This window comes from Lissotriton helveticus, chromosome 12 (genome assembly GCF_964261635.1).
Source record: "Lissotriton helveticus chromosome 12, aLisHel1.1, whole genome shotgun sequence".
In the NCBI taxonomy this organism is placed as follows: Eukaryota; Metazoa; Chordata; class Amphibia; order Caudata; family Salamandridae; genus Lissotriton; species Lissotriton helveticus.
In genome coordinates, this window is record NC_136073.1 from 234,561,188 (window position 1) to 234,584,082 (window position 22,895).

The 22,895-nt window shown below is 42.1% G+C and overlaps 1 protein-coding gene across 4 annotated transcripts in view; it reads right to left on the minus strand.

The window, feature by feature from the left end:
• PIEZO1 (piezo type mechanosensitive ion channel component 1 (Er blood group)) overlaps positions 1-22,895 on the minus strand; it is an 859,941-nt gene that overhangs the window by 115,420 nt on the left and 721,626 nt on the right. For all 4 annotated transcript variants that reach the window (XM_078670084.1, XM_078670083.1, XM_078670082.1 and 1 more), the window contains 3 exons: positions 7,498-7,606; positions 4,521-4,601; positions 1,983-2,152 (listed from right to left, as the gene is read on the minus strand). In XM_078670084.1, the coding sequence (XP_078526210.1) occupies positions 1,983-2,152; positions 4,521-4,601; positions 7,498-7,606 (360 nt within the window). The remainder of the gene's footprint in view (positions 1-1,982; positions 2,153-4,520; positions 4,602-7,497; positions 7,607-22,895) is intronic.

Below are 22,895 nucleotides of genomic sequence, written 5' to 3' on the forward strand. Positions count from 1 at the left end.
TTCATTGGAAAAACTACTGATCAAAACTAAAGATGTGGCTATTTCTTAACATTGCAATGCCAATTTCCTTGAAAGCCATTAGTTGAAAATGTTTTAAATGAAAAGGAAAGAAATTTCAAAGAAAATTACCTTATTCTTTTGTAGTAATATGATTTTGTAAATTATTGAACTATGTGGTTTTAGAAGTATGTTGAAAATGAACACTAGCTTTAACTAAACTCTTACCCTATCTGACAGTAGGTCAAATCCCAATCGTTGCATTACCCAAAGCCATGTTTCTGGCGCTAACCCTTACCAGGCGTCTACAATAATCTAAATCATGGCGCTTACCCTGTTGTTTTCTCTAACTGTTACCTTGACACTAACCTAAATCCAACACTAACCCTGATTCAGCACTTTATCCTAACCCAATCTCTAAATGTAATCCTGACTTTACCACCTTACCTTATTGTAATATCCTTTAAATGAATTCCTGTGAATTTGTAGCAGATTTTTTCCCCAACTAAATGTAATCTTTTAAATGCTTTTTCTATTGGGAAAAGGGGTTAAATTATAGGATACTGTGCAATTAGTTAGGACAGAAAAGTTTTCTCTCTTAAGGACAGTGGCATGTGGTAGCATTAGGACAGTAGAACACTATGCACTGATACCCCAGCATGCTAGGAATAGACTCCACTTTAAAATTAAACAAAAAACAGAGGTTTCTGTGGGCACTCAATGATTGGTATTACAATAGATATATCAGCGTAACCGCAGTAAAGTGGAGGTATACAGTTATCAGATAACAAAGGACATGTAACACAGAGTGTATAGAAACAGAAGGTACTTTGTATAATAAATTCATATTTGTTGTAGAATTCCGATGCAAAGTGTCCCAAGTGAAAAGTGAAACCTATCATTATGGGTTGTGTGTTTTTGTGACATAAAAACAAGGTTGCAATGTTTTCACAGAAACGACCATTCAATGGATATACAATAAATGTTAGCAGACTCTTAGTATAATTGTAGGAACTGAGAATTGGTATTATGCTGGTTAAAATGATATCCAGAGGGCAGTGTTGTGTGATTAGTCGTAGGCCCAAGATAATATGGGGGCCTTTAGTTGACTGTGGTAAGTTATTAGGTACACATAAAATGTAATTTGCACAGGGAAATTTCACTTGTTTGCTGATTTACAAAAGCTGAATTTGTAGACTTATACCATTATACTGTATAGAAAAATGATATCAAAGTGAATTTAGCTTTGCAGAAGGATATACTCAATTGGGGTCGTCCTGCATAAATGTACAAGGAAGTCTGTAGGTATTCAGAAACATTTAGAAGAGAATGCAAATCCCTGGAAGCCAGGGAGGTTTACTCCTGTGAAAAGCAGGAGGATTTGAATTTCCAGTTGGGCAAAAGAAAGGGGGAATCCCCATATTTCGTGAGGGTTTTTGGAAATTAAGTTCTCCATCTGAAACATATCTCCTCTGTAAAAATACAGAAACATGCACATTTCTGCATCATTTACTGAAATAAGTTTTAAGTCTTGTGGAAAATCTAAATTAGTACATTTCTTGAAATCTTTAACTTCTGTCAATCTCTAAGCATACGGAGGGATTCTTTGTGACTCTCTTAAAAGTCAGAACCAAACGTAGGAGGAAACCCACAAGAGTAGACTCATAACTTTTGCATGCTAGCCTTTATGAAATGGCCTATAATGCTCGGGAAAGGTTTGTGCACACTATGATATGAATTTCTTAGATTCAAGGTAACGGCTGAATATTTGGTGAAAAACAAAACAGTTTGCTACAAATGGCTATTAGACTGGCATACCATACTGGCCAAACATCACAAAGGCGCAGTGATGCATAATTCTCGAAGCTCTTGCTTGGAAGTATGTTCCTAATAAGGCACAACTAATTGATGCCCACACAATGACTCAACATAGTTAACAACAGGTCAAAAACAACTGGTGCACATTTACTGAACAATGGACATACCTTGGACAAGTTTTTGGTGAGGACGTATCTTTCCACCCAGAGCACTGTGGACATGTTGACATAGTGTTTTGTGAGGGATCCAAGCCACTGTGTGACTCCATCCAACATAGCCAGGAACAGGACCCATAGGAACTTGAGGATGTCAATAATTCGCTGCACAAAATTACTTCCTTATAAAGAACACAGGAAAAGAGTACATTCAGAAACACTGAAGACAATCCTTACTGTTTGAGACCTAACCACCATGAAATCAACATAGAAAGGAAATGGAAAATCTATCCATGACAAACGTTTTTGGTTGGGATAGAATAACTGGGCACCCAGAAGGGGGTGGAAGTACAGCCCCAATTAAAGACTTTAAGCATGTTTTTAGTAAGAATGGAACAGCCATGCACTCAACAAGATAGAACATAGAGAACCAACTCTAAAACAGATGAACACCGTCTTTCTTGGTAGAGAAAGAAACACCAGGCCCTCAACAGGTTAAGGAACCTGAGAACTCATTCACAGACGATGAACATTTTAGTTCTTATATGGGGTTGAAAGACCAGGCACTCAATAGGAAGGGTGCTGACAAATCTGAATGTTGCTCGAGGTCGTGCCTGAAGATTTCTACATGTATCTGCTTTCCTTTACAGGAAATTGCATACACTGGAACACACTTTCTTTTGCATTCAATCTCCCACACTGCATTCCTAGCCATAAATTGCAAAACTCATTTGTCTGGCTTTACCCATTGGCAATGTGAATATTTGTGGTCTATTTAGCAATACTAGCAGTTTACATAAAAAGGAAAAGTTGATCCACATACTAGTTATGCATGTGTAAATGTACGTGTAGAGGTAATGCCCCAATATTTCAATAACAGCGGGAAAGTCATTGGCCTAATAATGAAACATTGAATGGGACAGCAGTCAACAATTGCAGGCACATTAAGTTGACCAAATTAATGTTCTCTAAACACAGGGACCTCATATGGTGCTAAGTTCTAGCCATGCTTTCTCAGTGCCTTGTGTTTGTTCCTGTGTTTTGCTCTGTATTTTGCCATGTGTTTCTGCCTCTGTTTGCCTAGCAATATTTCAGTGTTTTTGCTCCACTATTTTCATTTAGGATGTTCCCCATGCGTTCATTGCTCCTACAAGTGAAACACGTTTCTAATATTAACAGCAAGATGCAGCATCACTGGCTAGGGAATGTAATTCTTTTTAACTGAAAACCAGCTGTCAATCTCTATTGTTGATCTCAGTGATAGTATACAGAGACACTTGCTGCCTTTAAGGGCCTATTAAGCATGACAGGAAGCAGTATAAGGAATGATTATCTGTCTATTCTGAGTCCACCATTCTTAATCTTTATACTCTCTGGACATATAAAAGCACCTTATGCTATGCTGCTCTTTCATAGATCACGAGTCAAAAAGCCCTTTCGCACTCATGGATCATATTAATTCCTTTTGGGAGGCAGCAGCATGGTCTAGTTAAGCAAGGCAAGACGATATCTTTTACAACTGATGCTGTTTAAAGATCAAACCAGCTGCTAATGAAAAGGTGAGCAAAAGGCTATGGTCTGCACAGTTTCCTTAGTGCTACGTCAAAAATACGAAGAATGTCTCTGGTTCGTAATACACGTTTTAAGCTAGAACAAACATATGAACAATTTCAGATTCCAACATTTACAGTACCATCCATGTTTAATAAATAACCCATCATTCCAAGGCAAGCAGCATGGGTGCCTTTATAGATAGTAAATATCCCCTTAGAGGTATTGGCAATCATAAATATTAGTGCATCAGACCACAAAGTGTGGTTTCTATACCAATGCACCTCCTTACACCGTATCTAGAACTAAGCTACTCCTATCTCCACACTTTTTAGATCTACATTTCCACACCTCTGTTAAAACACTCTTAAAACTTGAATAGGCATTGTAACTCTACAGTACATGCTGATCTTGGGAGAAACAGTAGTAATCACTGTACACTGCTCCAGGAACAAACTGGGGACTCCAGAACAGATAAAGCATTTCTTTCATAAAGACCTCCGTTGTGCACAAAGCCTTCTCTGGAATGTGTCCATCGCCTAAGCAGCCAGTTCAATAACACAACACAGTAACTCCTCAGAATTTAAGACTGCCATCTTCTGACCATGTCAACTGCACATGTAAAATTGATGGAGATTACCTTGGCTTTTGGTGGTCCAAATCTAGCATGTCATCCAAGAAACCTTAAGCTTAACCAAAATCCACCTCTTCTATAGTAGAACTGCCAAAAGTAACTTTTTTCCTTTATCACATACTAAAATCGTCTCAAGAAATGACCTATAACTTGCAGCAAAAGTCAGTTTAGTTTCTAGTCTAAGCTCTATACAGTTCAATTCAAATCAAATCTCAGCAAAGTCGAATTGCAAGAAAACACATGAATAAGCTTGCGTATTTGCAAAATGCTATTTTAGCTGGAGAGCACAAATTATTTACACCATTTCTAAAAGCCAGCCAGCAACCACATGATGTGTTTTTTTTAAATGTTAATGTCTATCTTACCTAATGTTCTCTCCTCATCCTCCTGGCCTTCAATCTCTTCAGATGCCTCAAACTCGGGTGATTCAATGTTTTCTGGAACACCTGAAAAATCATCACAAGTACACAAACATCAAGAAAATGCTTTGTTGAAAATGAAGACCATTGTTGACCATAATGAATGTTCATATTAACCTTACTCATTGTGATGTGATAATGCAAAATTATTGAACTCCTCTGAAAATCCGCTACTTGAGATTAATGTCCCAGCACCTTATTGGGCTTGTACTAGACAAGCAGGATTTGGATTGTAACACTGGAAATCATTTATTTTGTTTTGAAGTGTATCTTATCATATTTGTCTACTAATGAGGTTCTTCATGTGCAGAATGATGCTCACAGTTTTTCTCAACCACAATATTTATCAGATTTCATGCATTTGTTGTCACCTAAGAGCAAAGTCTTGATGACAGCAGCTCGTAGTCCAAGCCTCTATACTATCTCGGCTGGACTACGGAAGTGCGCTGATGCTGGGGGCTAACCAGGCTGAGGTAGCCAGACTTCAGAGGGTGCAAAATGCTGCGTCACGGGCCATTGTTGGTCTCCCCAGGCATTGCTCTGTCTCCGGCACTATTTCTTCTCTTCATTGGCTGCCGGTCAGGCAGAGGATTAAGTTTAAAGCACTCTGCCTGGCGTTCAAAATTCTGAAACTTTCCTCCCCACCAGCTCTGGTCAATTTATTGACCCCTTATATCCCTCGGAGATCTCTTAGATCTGAGGCCTTGCATTTGGCGATCTGCCCTCGATTTAAACTCAGCAGAATGGGTGGACGCTCTTTCCGGGTGCTTGCTGCAGGACTATGGAACTCGCTTCCAGCACACACCCGTGCTCTGAATGATCTGTTCATTTTTAGGCGTACTATTAAAACGCTCTTGTTCTCTACTTCTGAATAGCCCTCTTTTATTCTGCCTGTTATGTTACAGTACCTGTCTGAGCGCCTGGACGCCCCTTTGCTGGGGTATCAGTGCGCTTTAAAAATATAAATAACATAACATAACATAACATAACATGATGTGGAACTCAAGGAAAAACATCAGCTGAAGATTGGAGTTTAGATTTGAAATCAGAAAAAGATGACATTTTATGAGGTGTATTAATCACTTATTCATTAATCTTGTGAGTCTAATGTTATTTTGCTTTATTGTGTTGACATCCATTTTGGATTATTACAATCATTTTAACCTAGTGTTAATATTCTTTTTCTCTTGTGCTTGTTTTAATTTATGTAAACCATAATTGTTTTCATTTAGAGGGAGGCACCCTTTTAACTTTGCTTTTTTATCTATAATTCTTGTTTTGTTTCAATAATGTTTATTTTTTAGGTGGCTTAGTACAATCCATGTCTCACTTCTCTTCACCCTGTCTTTGTATTATTGCACTCTTTCCCTTCATTTTTTAAATCTCCCTCAACCTATTATTTACCTTTTATACTAGACTGCTTGCCCTTCCAGTATCTTCTGCTGCCTAAGTTTTTGTTTTCCAAGTTTTTTTTACTGATTCCCCCCCCCTATTTTAATTTTTCACTTTAATCATATCACCGATATCAATATAAAGCTAAGAAGAAAGTAAGTTTGATAAGGAAGAAGAAACAGATCATATCAGAGGATATTAATACTTTATGTAATGAGTTACATAACTGAGATTTAGTGCTTCCGTTTTCAAAATACACTTTGTCGAATTGAGCTATTCTTTCTTGGTTTGTTTTCCAATCTTGTTGGTGTGATTTTATAAATTCTTTTCTTAGTGTTGTGGTCCAGGAATTAGAAGAATAAGGGTAGTTCTTGAGATAGGTTTTGCTTTCTGTTTAAAGCGATGTTTACGCTGAGTTTATTAATTGTGCACCAAAATGTTTTACTGTTTGATTTCAATACAAGCGTTAGTTACAAGCTTGGGACTTGCTTAATGAAATTTACTTTATGCTGAGAGGTATACAACATAGTGTAGCAACGGCTTTGACAAATATGCAGAAGTAGATTTTGATGTGCAGTCACTTTGATTCATGTGGTTAAAGTTAAGAAAAAAACTGATAGCTATCTGAGAAAGTGTGTTTCCCAATAATAAAGCGGCAGGGGCTGGGTGCAGTGGGGATCTGTCCACCGTTGGCATTGTTAAACAAGGTAATACTTAGTATGCTCTGTGATTCTCGAGTGTTGAGCCAACATCACTGATAAAGGTACCCCAGGTTGTTTTTTGAAGTGGCGCAGTGCTACACCATTTCAGAGCAGGAGTGGTCCTAACACTGACCTCATTCGAGTAGTGAAATAGCAAGTTGGTGGGTGGGCGAGTAAGTAAGAGGGTGAACATGGAAGATGCACCCATCACTTGACACATTGAATGGAAAGGCCAATATTCAGTAAAGTGCTAAGAAAGTCATATTAGTACTGGCTAGTTTCAGTTAATTTTTGGTCTGTTCTGCTCCGAAATCAGCAAATCACTGCTCAAAGCCAAGCGGGCACTTCATGTATTAGTAGGCCCCCAGAAAAAGGTACTGTCTGTGGTAAAGCCCAGCATCCAGGTGGCTGATGTGATGCTGAGGACAGTGGAGCATACCGAGCAGGCAAGAAGATGCGCTTAGGAAAGTATACTTTAGGATGGTGCACTCTGTTATTAAGAAAGAGTGGTGCTCAGAATGCTATGATGAGAATGGTACATTCTATCCTTGAGGGGAGAAGTACTGCAAGTGGTACAATCCATTCAGCCTGGATTGTTTGTACCGTTAGCATCTGACAATGGCACAGATGTCTTTAGAGATGTATTTCTGGTCAGACTACAGTAGATGTATATTAGACATGAAGCAAGGAAAAAGGCAGAGACCATTCTCCAGTACAGATCTGATGCTGAGATTTATTCAGCACATAAGTCAAAAGTGAGGGCGGGGTACAAGAATGAGACAGTCTCTTTGTGAACAGACTACAAGCTTAGAAACAAAAACCATTCCCACCTGTCTGTTGCAGCTTCTTCTGCCTCTCGGCCCTTCGCAGTTCCCGGTGGCGCTTGCGGCGTTCCTTTAGTGCTGATTTTGCATTTGTCACCCATGCCTGATATGCCAACTGGATCCAAAAGAAAACAAAATGAGGTTATTGTCACAGGTAGGGGAACCAGCAGAGAGCATTAAGCATTTAAAAAACAAGCATTTGCAATGCAATAGGTCTCGCATTAGGAAAGTTTGAGCTATTGGTATTGTAAATGACACATTTTGTATTTATGTGTTGGTTTTGAAAATAGCTAAATTAATAGCTTTGTCATTTACAATGCCAATAGTTTTAACTTTCGCAAATGTGACACCTATAGCATTTGTAATGCAATATGTGTTGTATTTACGTGACTTAGATGTATTGATATTACAAAATAACAATGGCTTTTATCTTTTTTAATAATTAATACTTAAATAAAAGTTATTATAATTTATAATGGCAATAGCTTAAACTTTTGTATATATCTTTTGTAAAGATTATGTTCGGTGTATTTTATTGTGCCGAAAATCCAAGAACGGAAGTGAAATATTAACATCTTTTTGGGACATTTGTAATAAAGCTTGAAACATTAAGAGAACATATTTGAACCAGTTGTTGTTGAATGGTTGCACAGATTGATGCTGTGGTGGCGCTGAGTGATGTTGTGGTGGCGACAAGTGGTGCTGTGGCGTTCAGTGATGCTGTGGTAGCGCTTAGTGATGTTGTGTTGCCCCTGAGTGATGCTGTGGTGGTGCTGAGTGATGCTGTGGTGATGCGATAGATAGAGGAAGGGCGATAGATAGATAGAGGAAGGGCGATAGATAGAGGGAGGGCGATAGATAGATAGAGTGAGGGCGATGGCGATAGATAGAGTGAGGGCGAAAGATAGATAGAGTGAGGGCGATAGATAGAGTGAGGGCGATAGATAGATAGAGGAAGGGCGATAGATAGAGGGAGGGCGATAGATAGATAGAGTGAGGGAGATAGATAGAGTGAGGGAGATAGATAGACTGAGGGAGATAGAGTGAGGGAGATAGATAGAGTAAGGGAGATAGAGTGAGGGTGATAGATAGATAGTGAGGGCAATAGCTAGATAGAGTGAGGGCAATAGATATATTGAGTGAGGGTGATAGATAGATTGAGTGAGGGTGATAGACAGAGGGAGGGCGATAGATAGATAGAGTGAGGGCGATAGATAGAGTGAGGGCGATAGATAGAGTGAGGGCGATAGATAGAGTGAGGGCGATAGATAGAGTGAGGGCGATAGATAGAGTGAGGGCGATAGATAGAGTGAGGGCGATAGATAGAGTGAGGGCGATAGATAGAGTGAGGGCGATAGAGTGAGGGCGATAGATAGAGTGAGGGCGATAGATAGAGTGAGGGCGATAGATAGAGTGAGGGCGATAGATAGAGTGAGGGCGCTAGATAGATAGAGTGAGGGCGATAGATAGAGTGAGGGCGATAGATAGAGTGAGGGCGATAGATAGAGGGAGGGCGATAGATAGAGGGAGGGCGATAGAGTGAGGGTGATAGATAGAGTGAGGGCTATAGATAGATAGAGTGAGGGTGATAGATAGATAGATAGATAGATAGATAGATAGATAGATAGATAGAGTGAGGGCGATAGATAGATAGATAGATAGAAAGAGTGAGGGCGATAGATATAGATAGATAGAGTGAGGGCGATAGATAGATAGAGTGAGGGCGATAGATAGAAAGATAGATAGAGTGGGGGCAATAGACAGAGTGAGGGCGATAGATAGATAGAGTGAGGGCGATAGATAGATAGAGTGAGGGCGATTGATAGAGTGAGGGCGATAGATAGAGTGAGGGCGATAGATAGAGTGAGGGCGATAGAGTGAGGGCGATAGATAGATAGATAGATAGATAGAGTGAGGGTGATAGATAGATAGATAGATAGATAGATAGATAGATAGATAGAGTGGGGGCGATAGACAGAGTGAGGGCGATAGACAGAGTGAGGGCGATAGACAGAGTGAGGGCGATAGATAGAGTGAGGGCGCTAGATAGAGTGAGGGCGCTAGATAGATAGAGTGAGGGCGATAGATAGAGTGAGGGCGATAGACAGAGGGAGGGCGATAGACAGAGGGAGGGCGATAGACAGAGGGAGGGCGATAGATAGAGTGAGGGTGATGGCGATAGATAGAGTGAGGGCGAAAGATAGATAGAGTGAGGGCGATAGATCGAGTGAGGGCGATAGATAGAGTGAGGGCGATAGACAGAGGGAGGGCGATAGATAGAGTGAGGGTGATGGCGATAGATAGAGTGAGGGCGAAAGATAGATAGAGTGAGGGCGATAGATAGATAGATAGATAGATAGATAGATAGAGTGAGGGCGATAGGTAGAGTGAGGGCGATAGAGTGAGGGTGATAGATAGAGTGAGGGCGATAGATAGAGTGAGGGCAATAGATAGACAGAGTGAGGGCGATAGATAGAGTGAGGTCGATAGATAGATAGATAGATAGATAAAGTGAGGGCGAAAGATAGAGTGAGGGTGATAGATAGAGTGAGGGCAATAGATAGATATAGATAGATAGATAGATAGGAGTGAGGGCGATAGATAGAGTGAGGGCGATAGATAGATGGAGTGAGGGAGATAGATAGATAGATAGAGTGAGGGCGATAGATAGATTGAGTGAGGACGATGGATAGAGTGAGGGCGATAGATAGATAGAGTGAGGGTGATAGATAGATAGAGTGAGGGCGATAGATAGAGTGAGGGCGATAGATAGAGTGAGGGCGATAGATAGAGTGAGGGCGATAGATAGATAGATAGATAGAAAGAGTGAGGGCGATAGATATAGATAGATAGAGTGAGGGCGATAGATAGATAGAGTGAGGGCGATAGATAGAAAGATAGATAGAGTGGGGGCAATAGACAGAGTGAGGGCGATAGATAGATAGAGTGAGGGCGATTGATAGAGTGAGGGCGATAGATAGAGTGAGGGCGATAGATAGAGTGAGGGCGATAGATAGAGTGAGGGCGATAGATAGATAGATAGATAGATAGAGTGAGGGTGATAGATAGATAGATAGATAGATAGATAGATAGATAGATAGATAGATAGAGTGGGGGCGATAGACAAGAGTGAGGGCGATAGACAGAGTGAGGGCGATAGACAGAGTGAGGGCGATAGACAGAGTGAGGGCGATAGATAGAGTGAGGGCGATAGATAGAGTGAGGGCGATAGATAGAGTGAGGGCGCTAGATAGATAGATAGATAGATAAAGTGAGGGCGAAAGATAGAGTGAGGGTGATAGATAGAGTGAGGGCGATAGATAGAGTGAGGGCGATAGACAGAGGGAGGGCGATAGACAGAGGGAGGGCGATAGATAGAGTGAGGGTGATGGCGATAGATAGAGTGAGGGCGAAAGATAGATAGAGTGAGGGCGATAGATCGAGTGAGGGCGATAGATAGAGTGAGGGCGATAGACAGAGGGAGGGCGATAGATAGAGTGAGGGTGATGGCGATAGATAGAGTGAGGGCGAAAGATAGATAGATAGATAGATAGAAAGAGTGAGGGCGATAGGTAGAGTGAGGGCGATAGAGTGAGGGTGATAGATAGAGTGAGGGCGATAGATAGAGTGAGGGCAATAGATAGATGGAGTGAGGGAGATAGATAGATAGAGTGAGGGCGATAGATAGAGTGAGGTCGATAGATAGATAGATAGATAGATAAAGTGAGGGCGAAAGATAGAGTGAGGGTGATAGATAGAGTGAGGGCAATAGATAGATATAGATAGATAGATAGATAGGAGTGAGGGCGATAGAGTGAGGGCGATAGATAGATGGAGTGAGGGAGATAGATAGATAGATAGAGTAAGGGCGATAGATAGATTGAGTGAGGACGATGGATAGAGTGAAGGCGATAGATAGATAGAGTGAGGGCGATAGATAGATAGAGTGAGGGCGATAGATAGATAGAGTGAGGGCGATAGATAGATAGAGTGAGGGCGATAGATAGATAGATAGAGTGAGGGCGGTAGATGAAGTGAGGGCGATAGATAGAGGGAGGGCGATAGATAGATAGATAGGGTGAGGGAGATAGATAGATTGAGTGAGGGTGATAGATATAGTGAGGGCGATAAGAGTGAGGGTGATAGATAGAGTGAGGGCTATAGATAGATAGAGTGAGGGTGATAGATAGATAGATAGATAGATAGATAGATAGATAGATAGATAGATAGATAGAGTGAGGGCGATAGATAGATAGATAGAGAGAGTGAGGGCGATAGATATAGATAGATAGAGTGAGGGCGATAGATAGATAGAGTGAGGGCGATAGATAGAAAGATAGATAGAGTGGGGGCAATAGACAGAGTGAGGGCGATAGATAGATAGAGTGAGGGCGATTGATAGAGTGAGGGCGATAGATAGAGTGAGGGCGATAGATAGAGTGAGGGCGATAGATAGAGTGAGGGCGATAGATAGATAGATAGATAGATAGATAGAGTGAGGGTGATAGATAGATAGATAGATAGATAGATAGATAGATAGAAAGAGTGAGGGCGATAGATATAGATAGATAGATAGATAGATAGATAGATAGATAGATAGGATAGATAGATAGAGTGAGGGCGATAGATAGATAGATAGAAAGAGTGAGGGCGATAGATATAGATAGATAGATAGATAGATAGATAGATAGATAGATAGAGTGAGGGCGATAGATAGATAGAGTGAGGGCGATAGATAGAAAGATAGATAGAGTGGGGGCGATAGACAGAGTGAGGGCGATAGATAGAGTGAGGGCGATAGACAGAGGGAGGGCGATAGATAGAGTGAGGGTGATGGCGATAGAGTGAGGGCGAAAGATAGATAGAGTGAGGGCGATAGATAGATAGATAGATAGAGTGAGGGCAATAGGTAGAGTGAGGGCGATAGAGTGAGGGTGATAGATAGAGTGAGGGCGATAGATAGAGTGAGGGCAATAGATAGATGGAGTGAGGGAGATAGATAGATAGAGTGAGGGCGATAGATAGAGTGAGGTCGATAGATAGATAGATAGATAGATAAAGTGAGGGCGAAAGATAGAGTGAGGGTGATAGATAGAGTGAGGGCAATAGATAGATATAGATAGATAGATAGGAGTGAGGGCGATAGATAGAGTGAGGGTGATGGCGATAGATAGAGTGAGGGCGAAAGATAGATAGAGTGAGGGCGATAGATCGAGTGAGGGCTATAGATAGATAGAGTGAGGGCGATAGATAGAAAGATAGATAGAGTGGGGGCGATAGACAGAGTGAGGGCGATAGATAGAGTGAGGGCGATTGATAGAGTGAGGGCGATTGATAGAGTGAGAGCGATAGAGTGAGGGCAATAGATAGAGTGAGGGCGATAGATAGAGTGAGAGCGATAGAGTGAGGGCGATAGATAGATAGATAGAGTGAGAGCGATAGATAGATAGATAGAGTAAGGGCGATAGATAGAGTGAGGTCGATAGATAGATAGATAGATAAAGTGAGGGCGAAAGATAGAGTGAGGGTGATAGAGTGAGGGCGATAGATAGATATAGATAGATAGATAGATAGGAGTGAGGGCGATAGATAGGAGTGAGGGCGATAGATAGGAGTGAGGGTGATAGATAGATAGTGAGGGCAATAGATAGATAGAGTGAGGGCAATATAGATAGTGAGGGCAATAGATAGATAGAGTGAGGGCGATAGATGGAGTGAGGGCGATAGAGTGAGGGCGATAGATCGAGTGAGGGCGATCGATAGATAGATTGAGTGAGGGCGATAGATAGATTGAGTGAGGGCGATAGATAGATAGAGTGAGGGCGATAGATAGATTGAGTGAGGGCGATGGATAGAGTGAGTGAGGGCGATGGATAGAGTGAGGGCGATAGACAGAGTGAGGGCGATAGACAGAGTGAGGGCGATAGATAGAGTGAGGGCGATAGATAGAGTGAGGGCGATAGATAGAGTGAGGGCGATAGATAGATAGAGTGAGGGCGATAGATAGATAGAGTGAGGGCGATAGATAGATAGATAGAGTGAGGGCGGTAGATGAAGTGAGGGCGATGGATAGAGGGAGGGCGATAGATAGAGTGAGGGAGATAGATAGATTGAGTGAGGGTGATAGATATAGTGAGGGCGATAGAGTGAGGGTGATAGATAGAGTGAGGGCGATAGATAGATAGAGTGAGGGTGATAGATATAGATAGATAGAAAGAGTGAGGGCGATAGATATAGATAGATAGATAGATAGATAGAAAGAGTGAGGGCGATAGATATAGATAGATAGATAGATAGATAGATAGATAGATAGATAGGATAGATAGATAGAGTGAGGGCGATAGATAGATAGATAGAAAGAGTGAGGGCGATAGATATAGATAGATAGATAGATAGATAGATAGATAGATAGATAGATAGATAGATAGATAGATAGATAGAGTGAGGGCGATAGATAGATAGAGTGAGGGCGATAGATAGAAAGATAGATAGAGTGGGGGCGATAGACAGAGTGAGGGCGATAGATAGAGTGAGGGCGATAGACAGAGGGAGGGCGATAGATAGAGTGAGGGTGATGGCGATAGATAGAGTGAGGGCGAAAGATAGATAGATAGATAGATAGATAGAGTGAGGGCGATAGGTAGAGTGAGGGCGATAGAGTGAGGGTGATAGATAGAGTGAGGGCGATAGATAGATTGAGTGAGGGAGATAGATAGATAGAGTGAGGGCGATAGATAGAGTGATGTCGATAGATAGATAGATAGATAGATAGATAGATAGATAGATAAAGTGAGGGCGAAAGATAGAGTGAGGGTGATAGATAGAGTGAGGGCAATAGATAGATATAGATAGATAGATAGGAGTGAGGGCGATAGATAGAGTGAGGGCGATAGATAGATGGAGTGAGGGAGATAGATAGATAGAGTGAGGGCGATAGATAGATAGTGAGGGCAATAGATGGATAGAGTGAGGGCAATATAGATAGTGAGGGCAATAGATAGATAGAGTGAGGGCGATAGATGGAGTGAGGGCGATAGATAGATAGAGTGAGGGCGATAGATAGATAGAGTGAGGGCGATAGATAGATAGAGTGAGGGCGATAGATAGATAGAGTGAGGGCGATAGATAGATAGAGTGAGGGCGATAGATAGATAGAGTGAGGGCGATAGATAGATAGAGTGAGGGCGATAGATAGATAGAGTGAGGGCGATAGATCGAGTGAGGGCGATCGATAGATAGATTGAGTGAGGGCGATAGATAGATTGAGTGAGAGCGATAGATAGATTGAGTGAGGGCGATAGATAGATTGAGTGAGGGCGATGGATAGAGTGAGGGCAATAGACAGAGTGAGGGCAATAGATAGATAGAGTGAGGGCGATAGATAGATAGAGTGAGGGCGATAGATAGATAGAGTGAGGGCGGTAGATGAAGTGAGGGCGATAGATAGAGGGAGGGCGATAGATAGATAGAGTGAGGGAGATAAATAGATTGAGTGAGCGTGATAGATATAGTGAGGGCGATAGAGTGAGGGTGATAGATAGAGTGAGGGCTATAGATAGATAGAGTGAGGGTGATAGATAGATAGATAGATAGATAGATAGATAGATAGATAGATAGATAGATAGATAGATAGAAAGAGTGAGGGCGATAGAGATAGATAGATAGATAGATAGATAGATAGATAGATAGATAGATAGATAGATAGATAGATAGATAGAAAGATAGATAGAGTGGGGGCGATAGACAGAGTGAGGGCGATAGATAGATAGAGTGAGGGCGATTGATAGAGTGAGGGCAATAGATAGAGCGAGGGCGATAGAGTGAGGGCGATAGATAGATAGATAGATAGATAGATAGATAGATAGATAGATAGAGTGAGGGCGATAGATAGATAGATAGATAGAGTGAGGGTGATAGATAGATACATAGATAGATAGATAGATAGATAGATAGATAGATAGATAGATAGATAGATAGATAGAGTGAGGGCGATAGATAGATAGATAGAAAGAGTGAGGGCGATAGATATAGATAGATAGATAGATAGATAGATAGATAGATAGATAGATAGAGTGAGGGCGATAGATAGATAGAGTGAGGGCGATAGATAGAAAGATAGATAGAGTGGGGGCGATAGACAGAGTGAGGGCGATAGATAGATAGAGTGAGGGCGATTGATAGAGTGAGGGCGATAGATAGAGTGAGGGCGATAGATAGAGTGAGGGCGATAGAGTGAGGGCGATAGATAGATAGATAGAGTGAGAGCGATAGATAGATAGATAGATAGAGTAAGGGCGATAGATAGGAGTGAGGTCGATAGATAGATAGATAGATAGATAGATAAAGTGAGGGCGAAAGATAGAGTGAGGGTGATAGATAGAGTGAGGGCGATAGATAGATATAGATAGATAGATAGGAGCGAGGGCGATAGATAGATAGAGTGAGGGCGATAGATAGAAAGATAGATAGAGTGAGGGCGATAGATAGGAGTGAGGGTGATAGATAGATAGTGAGGGCAATAGATAGATAGAGTGAGGGCAATATAGATAGTGAGGGCAATAGATAGATAGAGTGATGGCGATAGACGGAGTGAGGGCGATAGATAGAGTGAGGGCGATAGAGTGAGGGCGATAGATCGAGTGAGGGCGATCGATAGATAGATTGAGTGAGGGCGATAGATTGAGTGAGGGCGATAGATAGATTGAGTGAGGGCGATAGATAGATAGATAGATAGAAAGAGTGAGGGCGATAGATATAGATAGATAGATAGATAGATAGATAGATAGATAGATAGATAGATAGATAGATAGAGTGAGGGCGATAGATAGATAGAGTGAGGGCGATAGATAGATAGAGTGAGGGCGATAGATAGAAAGATAGATAGAGTGGGGGCGATAGACAGAGTGAGGGCGATAGATAGATAGAGTGAGGGCGATAGAGTGAGGGCGATAGATAGAGTGAGGGCGATAGATAGAGTGAGGGCGATAAACAGAGTGAGGGCGATAGACAGAGTGAGGGCGATAGACAGAGTGAGGGCGATAGATAGATAGAGTGAGGGCGATAGATAGAGTGAGGGCGATAGATAGAGTGAGGGCGATAGATAGAGTGAGGGCGATAGATAGATAGATAGAAAGAGTGAGGGCGATAGATATAGATAGATAGAGTGAGGGCGATAGATAGATAGAGTGAGGGCGATAGATAGAAAGATAGATAGAGTGGGGGCAATAGACAGAGTGAGGGCGATAGATAGATAGAGTGAGGGCGATTGATAGAGTGAGGGCGATAGATAGAGTGAGGGCGATAGATAGAGTGAGGGCGATAGAGTGAGGGCGATAGATAGATAGATAGATAGATAGATAGATAGATAGAGTGAGGGTGATAGATAGATAGATAGATAGATAGATAGATAGATAGATAGATAGATAGATAGAGTGAGGGCGATAGATAGAGTGAGGGCGATAGAGTGAGGGCGATAGATAGATAGATAGATAGATAGATAGATAGAGTGAGGGTGATAGATAGATAGATAGATAGATAGATAGATAGATAGATAGATAGATAGATAGAAAGATAGATAGAGTGGGGGCGATAGACAAGAGTGAGGGCGATAGACAGAGTGAGGGCGATAGACAGAGTGAGGGCGATAGACAGAGTGAGGGCGATAGACAGAGTGAGGGCGATAGATAGAGTGAGGGCGATAGATAGAGTGAGGGCGATAGATAGAGTGAGGGCGATAGATAGAGTGAGGGCGCTAGATAGATAGATAGATAGATAAAGTGAGGGCGAAAGATAGAGTGAGGGTGATAGATAGAGTGAGGGCGATAGATAGAGTGAGGGCGATAGACAGAGGGAGGGCGATAGACAGAGGGAGGGCGATAGATAGAGTGAGGGTGATGGCGATAGATAGAGTGAGGGCGAAAGATAGATAGAGTGAGGGCGATAGATCGAGTGAGGGCGATAGATAGAGTGAGGGCGATAGATAGAGTGAGGGCGATAGACAGAGGGAGGGCGATAGATAGAGTGAGGGTGATGGCGATAGATAGAGTGAGGGCGAAAGATAGATAGAGTGAGGGCGATAGATAGACAGATAGAAAGAGTGAGGGCGATAGGTAGAGTGAGGGCGATAGAGTGAGGGTGATAGATAGAGTGAGGGCGATAGATAGAGTGAGGGCAATAGATAGATGGAGTGAGGGAGATAGATAGATAGAGTGAGGGCGATAGATAGAGTGAGGTCGATAGATAGATAGATAGATAGATAAAGTGAGGGCGAAAGATAGAGTGAGGGTGATAGATAGAGTGAGGGCAATAGATAGATATAGATAGATAGATAGATAGGAGTGAGGGCGATAGAGTGAGGGCGATAGATAGATGGAGTGAGGGAGATAGATAGAGTGAGGGCGATAGATAGATTGAGTGAGGACGATGGATAGAGTGAGGGCGATAGATAGATAGAGTGAGGGCGATAGATAGATAGAGTGAGGGCGATAGATAGATAGAGTGAGGGCGATAGATAGATAGAGTGAGGGCGATAGATAGATAGATAGAGTGAGGGCGGTAGATGAAGTGAGGGCGATAGATAGAGGGAGGGCGATAGATAGATAGATAGGGTGAGGGAGATAGATAGATTGAGTGAGGGTGATAGATATAGTGAGGGCGATAAGAGTGAGGGTGATAGATAGAGTGAGGGCTATAGATAGATAGAGTGAGGGTGATAGATAGATAGATAGATAGATAGATAGATAGATAGATAGATAGAGTGAGGGTGATAGATAGATAGATAGATAGATAGATAGATAGATAGATAGAGTGAGGGCGATAGATAGATAGATAGATAGAGAGAGTGAGGGCGATAGATATAGATAGATAGAGTGAGGGCGATAGATAGATAGAGTGAGGGCGATAGATAGAAAGATAGATAGAGTGGGGGCAATAGACAGAGTGAGGGCGATAGATAGATAGAGTGAGGGCGATTGATAGAGTGAGGGCGATAGATAGAGTGAGGGCGATAGATAGAGTGAGGGCGATAGATAGAGTGAGGGCGATAGATAGATAGATAGATAGATAGATAGGAGTGAGGGTGATAGATAGATAGATAGATAGATAGATAGATAGATAGATAGATAGATAGATAGATAGAAAGAGTGAGGGCGATAGATATAGATAGATAGATAGATAGATAGATAGATAGATAGATAGATAGATAGATAGATAGATAGATAGAGTGAGGGCGATAGATAGATAGAGTGAGGGCGATAGATAGAAAGATAGATAGAGTGGGGGCGATAGACAGAGTGAGGGCGATAGATAGAGTGAGGGCGATAGACAGAGGGAGGGCGATAGATAGAGTGAGGGTGATGGCGATAGAGTGAGGGCGAAAGATAGATAGAGTGAGGGCGATAGATAGATAGATAGATAGAGTGAGGGCAATAGGTAGAGTGAGGGCGATAGAGTGAGGGTGATAGATAGAGTGAGGGCGATAGATAGAGTGAGGGCAATAGATAGATGGAGTGAGGGAGATAGATAGATAGAGTGAGGGCGATAGATAGAGTGAGGTCGATAGATAGATAGATAGATAGATAAAGTGAGGGCGAAAGATAGAGTGAGGGTGATAGATAGAGTGAGGGCAATAGATAGATATAGATAGATAGATAGGAGTGAGGGCGATAGATAGAGTGAGGGTGATGGCGATAGATAGAGTGAGGGCGAAAGATAGATAGAGTGAGGGCGATAGATCGAGTGAGGGCTATAGATAGATAGAGTGAGGGCGATAGATAGAAAGATAGATAGAGTGGGGGCGATAGACAGAGTGAGGGCGATAGATAGAGTGAGGGCGATTGATAGAGTGAGGGCGATAGATAGAGTGAGGGCGATAGATAGAGTGAGGGCGATAGATAGAGTGAGAGCGATAGAGTGAGGGCAATAGATAGAGTGAGGGCGATAGATATAGTGAGGGCGATAGAGTGAGGGCGATAGATAGATAGATAGAGTGAGAGCGATAGATAGATAGATAGAGTAAGGGCGATAGATAGAGTGAGGTCGATAGATAGATAGATAGATAAAGTGAGGGCGAAAGATAGAGTGAGGGTGATAGAGTGAGGGCGATAGATAGATATAGATAGATAGATAGGAGTGAGGGCGATAGATAGGAGTGAGGGCGATAGATAGGAGTGAGGGTGATAGATAGATAGTGAGGGCAATAGATAGATAGAGTGAGGGCAATATAGATAGTGAGGGCAATAGATAGATAGAGTGAGGGCGATAGATGGAGTGAGGGCGATAGAGTGAGGGCGATAGATCGAGTGAGGGCGATCGATAGATAGATTGAGTGAGGGCGATAGATAGATTGAGTGAGGGCGATAGATAGATTGAGTGAGGGCGATGGATAGAGTGAGGGCGATAGACAGAGTGAGGGCGATAGATAGAGTGAGGGCGATAGATAGATAGAGTGAGGGCGATAGATAGATTGAGTGAGGGCGATAGATTGAGTGAGGGCGATGGATAGAGTGAGTGAGGGCGATGGATAGAGTGAGGGCGATAGACAGAGTGAGGGCGATAGATAGAGTGAGGGCGATAGATAGAGTGAGGGCGATAGATAGAGTGAGGGCGATAGATAGATAGAGTGAGGGCGATAGATAGATAGAGTGAGGGCGATAGATAGATAGATAGAGTGAGGGCGGTAGATGAAGTGAGGGCGATGGATAGAGGGAGGGCGATAGATAGAGTGAGGGAGATAGATAGATTGAGTGAGGGTGATAGATATAGTGAGGGCGATAGAGTGAGGGTGGTGATAGATAGAGTGAGGGCGATAGATAGATAGAGTGAGGGTGATAGATATAGATAGATAGAAAGAGTGAGGGCGATAGATATAGATAGATAGATAGATAGATAGAAAGAGTGAGGGCGATAGATATAGATAGATAGATAGATAGATAGATAGATAGATAGATAGATAGATAGGATAGATAGATAGAGTGAGGGCGATAGATAGATAGATAGAAAGAGTGAGGGCGATAGATATAGATAGATAGATAGATAGATAGATAGATAGATAGATAGAGTGAGGGCGATAGATAGATAGAGTGAGGGCGATAGATAGAAAGATAGATAGAGTGGGGGCGATAGACAGAGTGAGGGCGATAGATAGAGTGAGGGCGATAGACAGAGGGAGGGCGATAGATAGAGTGAGGGTGATGGCGATAGATAGAGTGAGGGCGAAAGATAGATAGATAGATAGATAGAGTGAGGGCGATAGGTAGAGTGAGGGCGATAGAGTGAGGGTGATAGAGTGAGGGCGATAGATAGATTGAGTGAGGGAGATAGATAGATAGAGTGAGGGCGATAGATAGAGTGATGTCGATAGATAGATAGATAGATAGATAGATAGATAGATAGATAGATAGATAGATAGATAAAGTGAGGGCGAAAGATAGAGTGAGGGTGATAGATAGAGTGAGGGCAATAGATAGATATAGATAGATAGATAGGAGTGAGGGCGATAGATAGATGGAGTGAGGGAGATAGATAGATAGATAGAGTGAGGGCGATAGATAGATAGTGAGGGCAATAGATGGATAGAGTGAGGGCAATATAGATAGTGAGGGCAATAGATAGATAGAGTGAGGGCGATAGATGGAGTGAGGGCGATAGATAGATAGAGTGAGGGCGATAGATAGATAGAGTGAGGGCGATAGATAGATAGAGTGAGGGCGATAGATAGATAGAGTGAGGGCGATAGATTGAGTGAGGGAGATAGATAGATAGAGTGAGGGCGATAGATAGAGTGATGTCGATAGATAGATAGATAGATAGATAGATAGATAGATAAAGTGAGGGCGAAAGATAGAGTGAGGGTGATAGATAGAGTGAGGGCAATAGATAGATATAGATAGATAGATAGGAGTGAGGGCGATAGATAGAGTGAGGGCGATAGATAGATGGAGTGAGGGAGATAGATAGATAGATAGAGTGAGGGCGATAGATAGATAGTGAGGGCAATAGATGGATAGAGTGAGGGCAATATAGATAGTGAGGGCAATAGATAGATAGAGTGAGGGCGATAGATGGAGTGAGGGCGATAGATAGATAGAGTGAGGGCGATAGATAGATAGAGTGAGGGCGATAGATAGATAGAGTGAGGGCGATAGATAGATAGAGTGAGGGCGATAGATAGATAGAGTGAGGGCGATAGATCGAGTGAGGGCGATCGATAGATAGATTGAGTGAGGGCGATAGATAGATTGAGTGAGGGCGATAGATAGATTGAGTGAGGGCGATAGATAGATTGAGTGAGGGCGATGGATAGAGTGAGGGCGATAGACAGAGTGAGGGCAATAGATAGATAGAGTGAGGGCGATAGATAGATAGAGTGAGGGCGATAGATAGATAGAGTGAGGGCGGTAGATGAAGTGAGGGCGATAGATAGAGGGAGGGCGATAGATAGATAGAGTGAGGGAGATAAATAGATTGAGTGAGCGTGATAGATATAGTGAGGGCGATAGAGTGAGGGTGATAGATAGAGTGAGGGCTATAGATAGATAGAGTGAGGGTGATAGATAGATAGATAGATAGATAGATAGATAGATAGATAGATAGATAGATAGAAAGAGTGAGGGCGATAGATATAGATAGATAGATAGATAGATAGATAGAAAGATAGATAGAGTGGGGGCGATAGACAGAGTGAGGGCGATAGATAGATAGAGTGAGGGCGATTGATAGAGTGAGGGCAATAGATAGAGCGAGGGCGATAGAGTGAGGGCGATAGATAGATAGATAGATAGATAGATAGATAGATAGATAGATAGATAGATAGAGTGAGGGCGATAGATAGATAGATAGATAGAGTGAGGGTGATAGATAGATACATAGATAGATAGATAGATAGATAGATAGATAGATAGATAGATAGATAGAGTGAGGGCGATAGATAGATAGATAGAAAGAGTGAGGGCGATAGATATAGATAGATAGATAGATAGATAGATAGATAGAGTGAGGGCGATAGATAGATAGAGTGAGGGCGATAGATAGAAAGATAGATAGAGTGGGGGCGATAGACAGAGTGAGGGCGATAGATAGATAGAGTGAGGGCGATAGATAGATAGAGTGAGGGCGATTGATAGAGTGAGGGCGATAGATAGAGTGAGGGCGATAGATAGAGTGAGGGCGATAGAGTGAGGGCGATAGATAGATAGATAGAGTGAGAGCGATAGATAGATAGATAGAGTAAGGGCGATAGATAGAGTGAGGTCGATAGATAGATAGATAGATAGATAGATAAAGTGAGGGCGAAAGATAGAGTGAGGGTGATAGATAGAGTGAGGGCGATAGATAGATATAGATAGATAGATAGGAGCGAGGGCGATAGATAGATAGAGTGAGGGCGATAGATAGAAAGATAGATA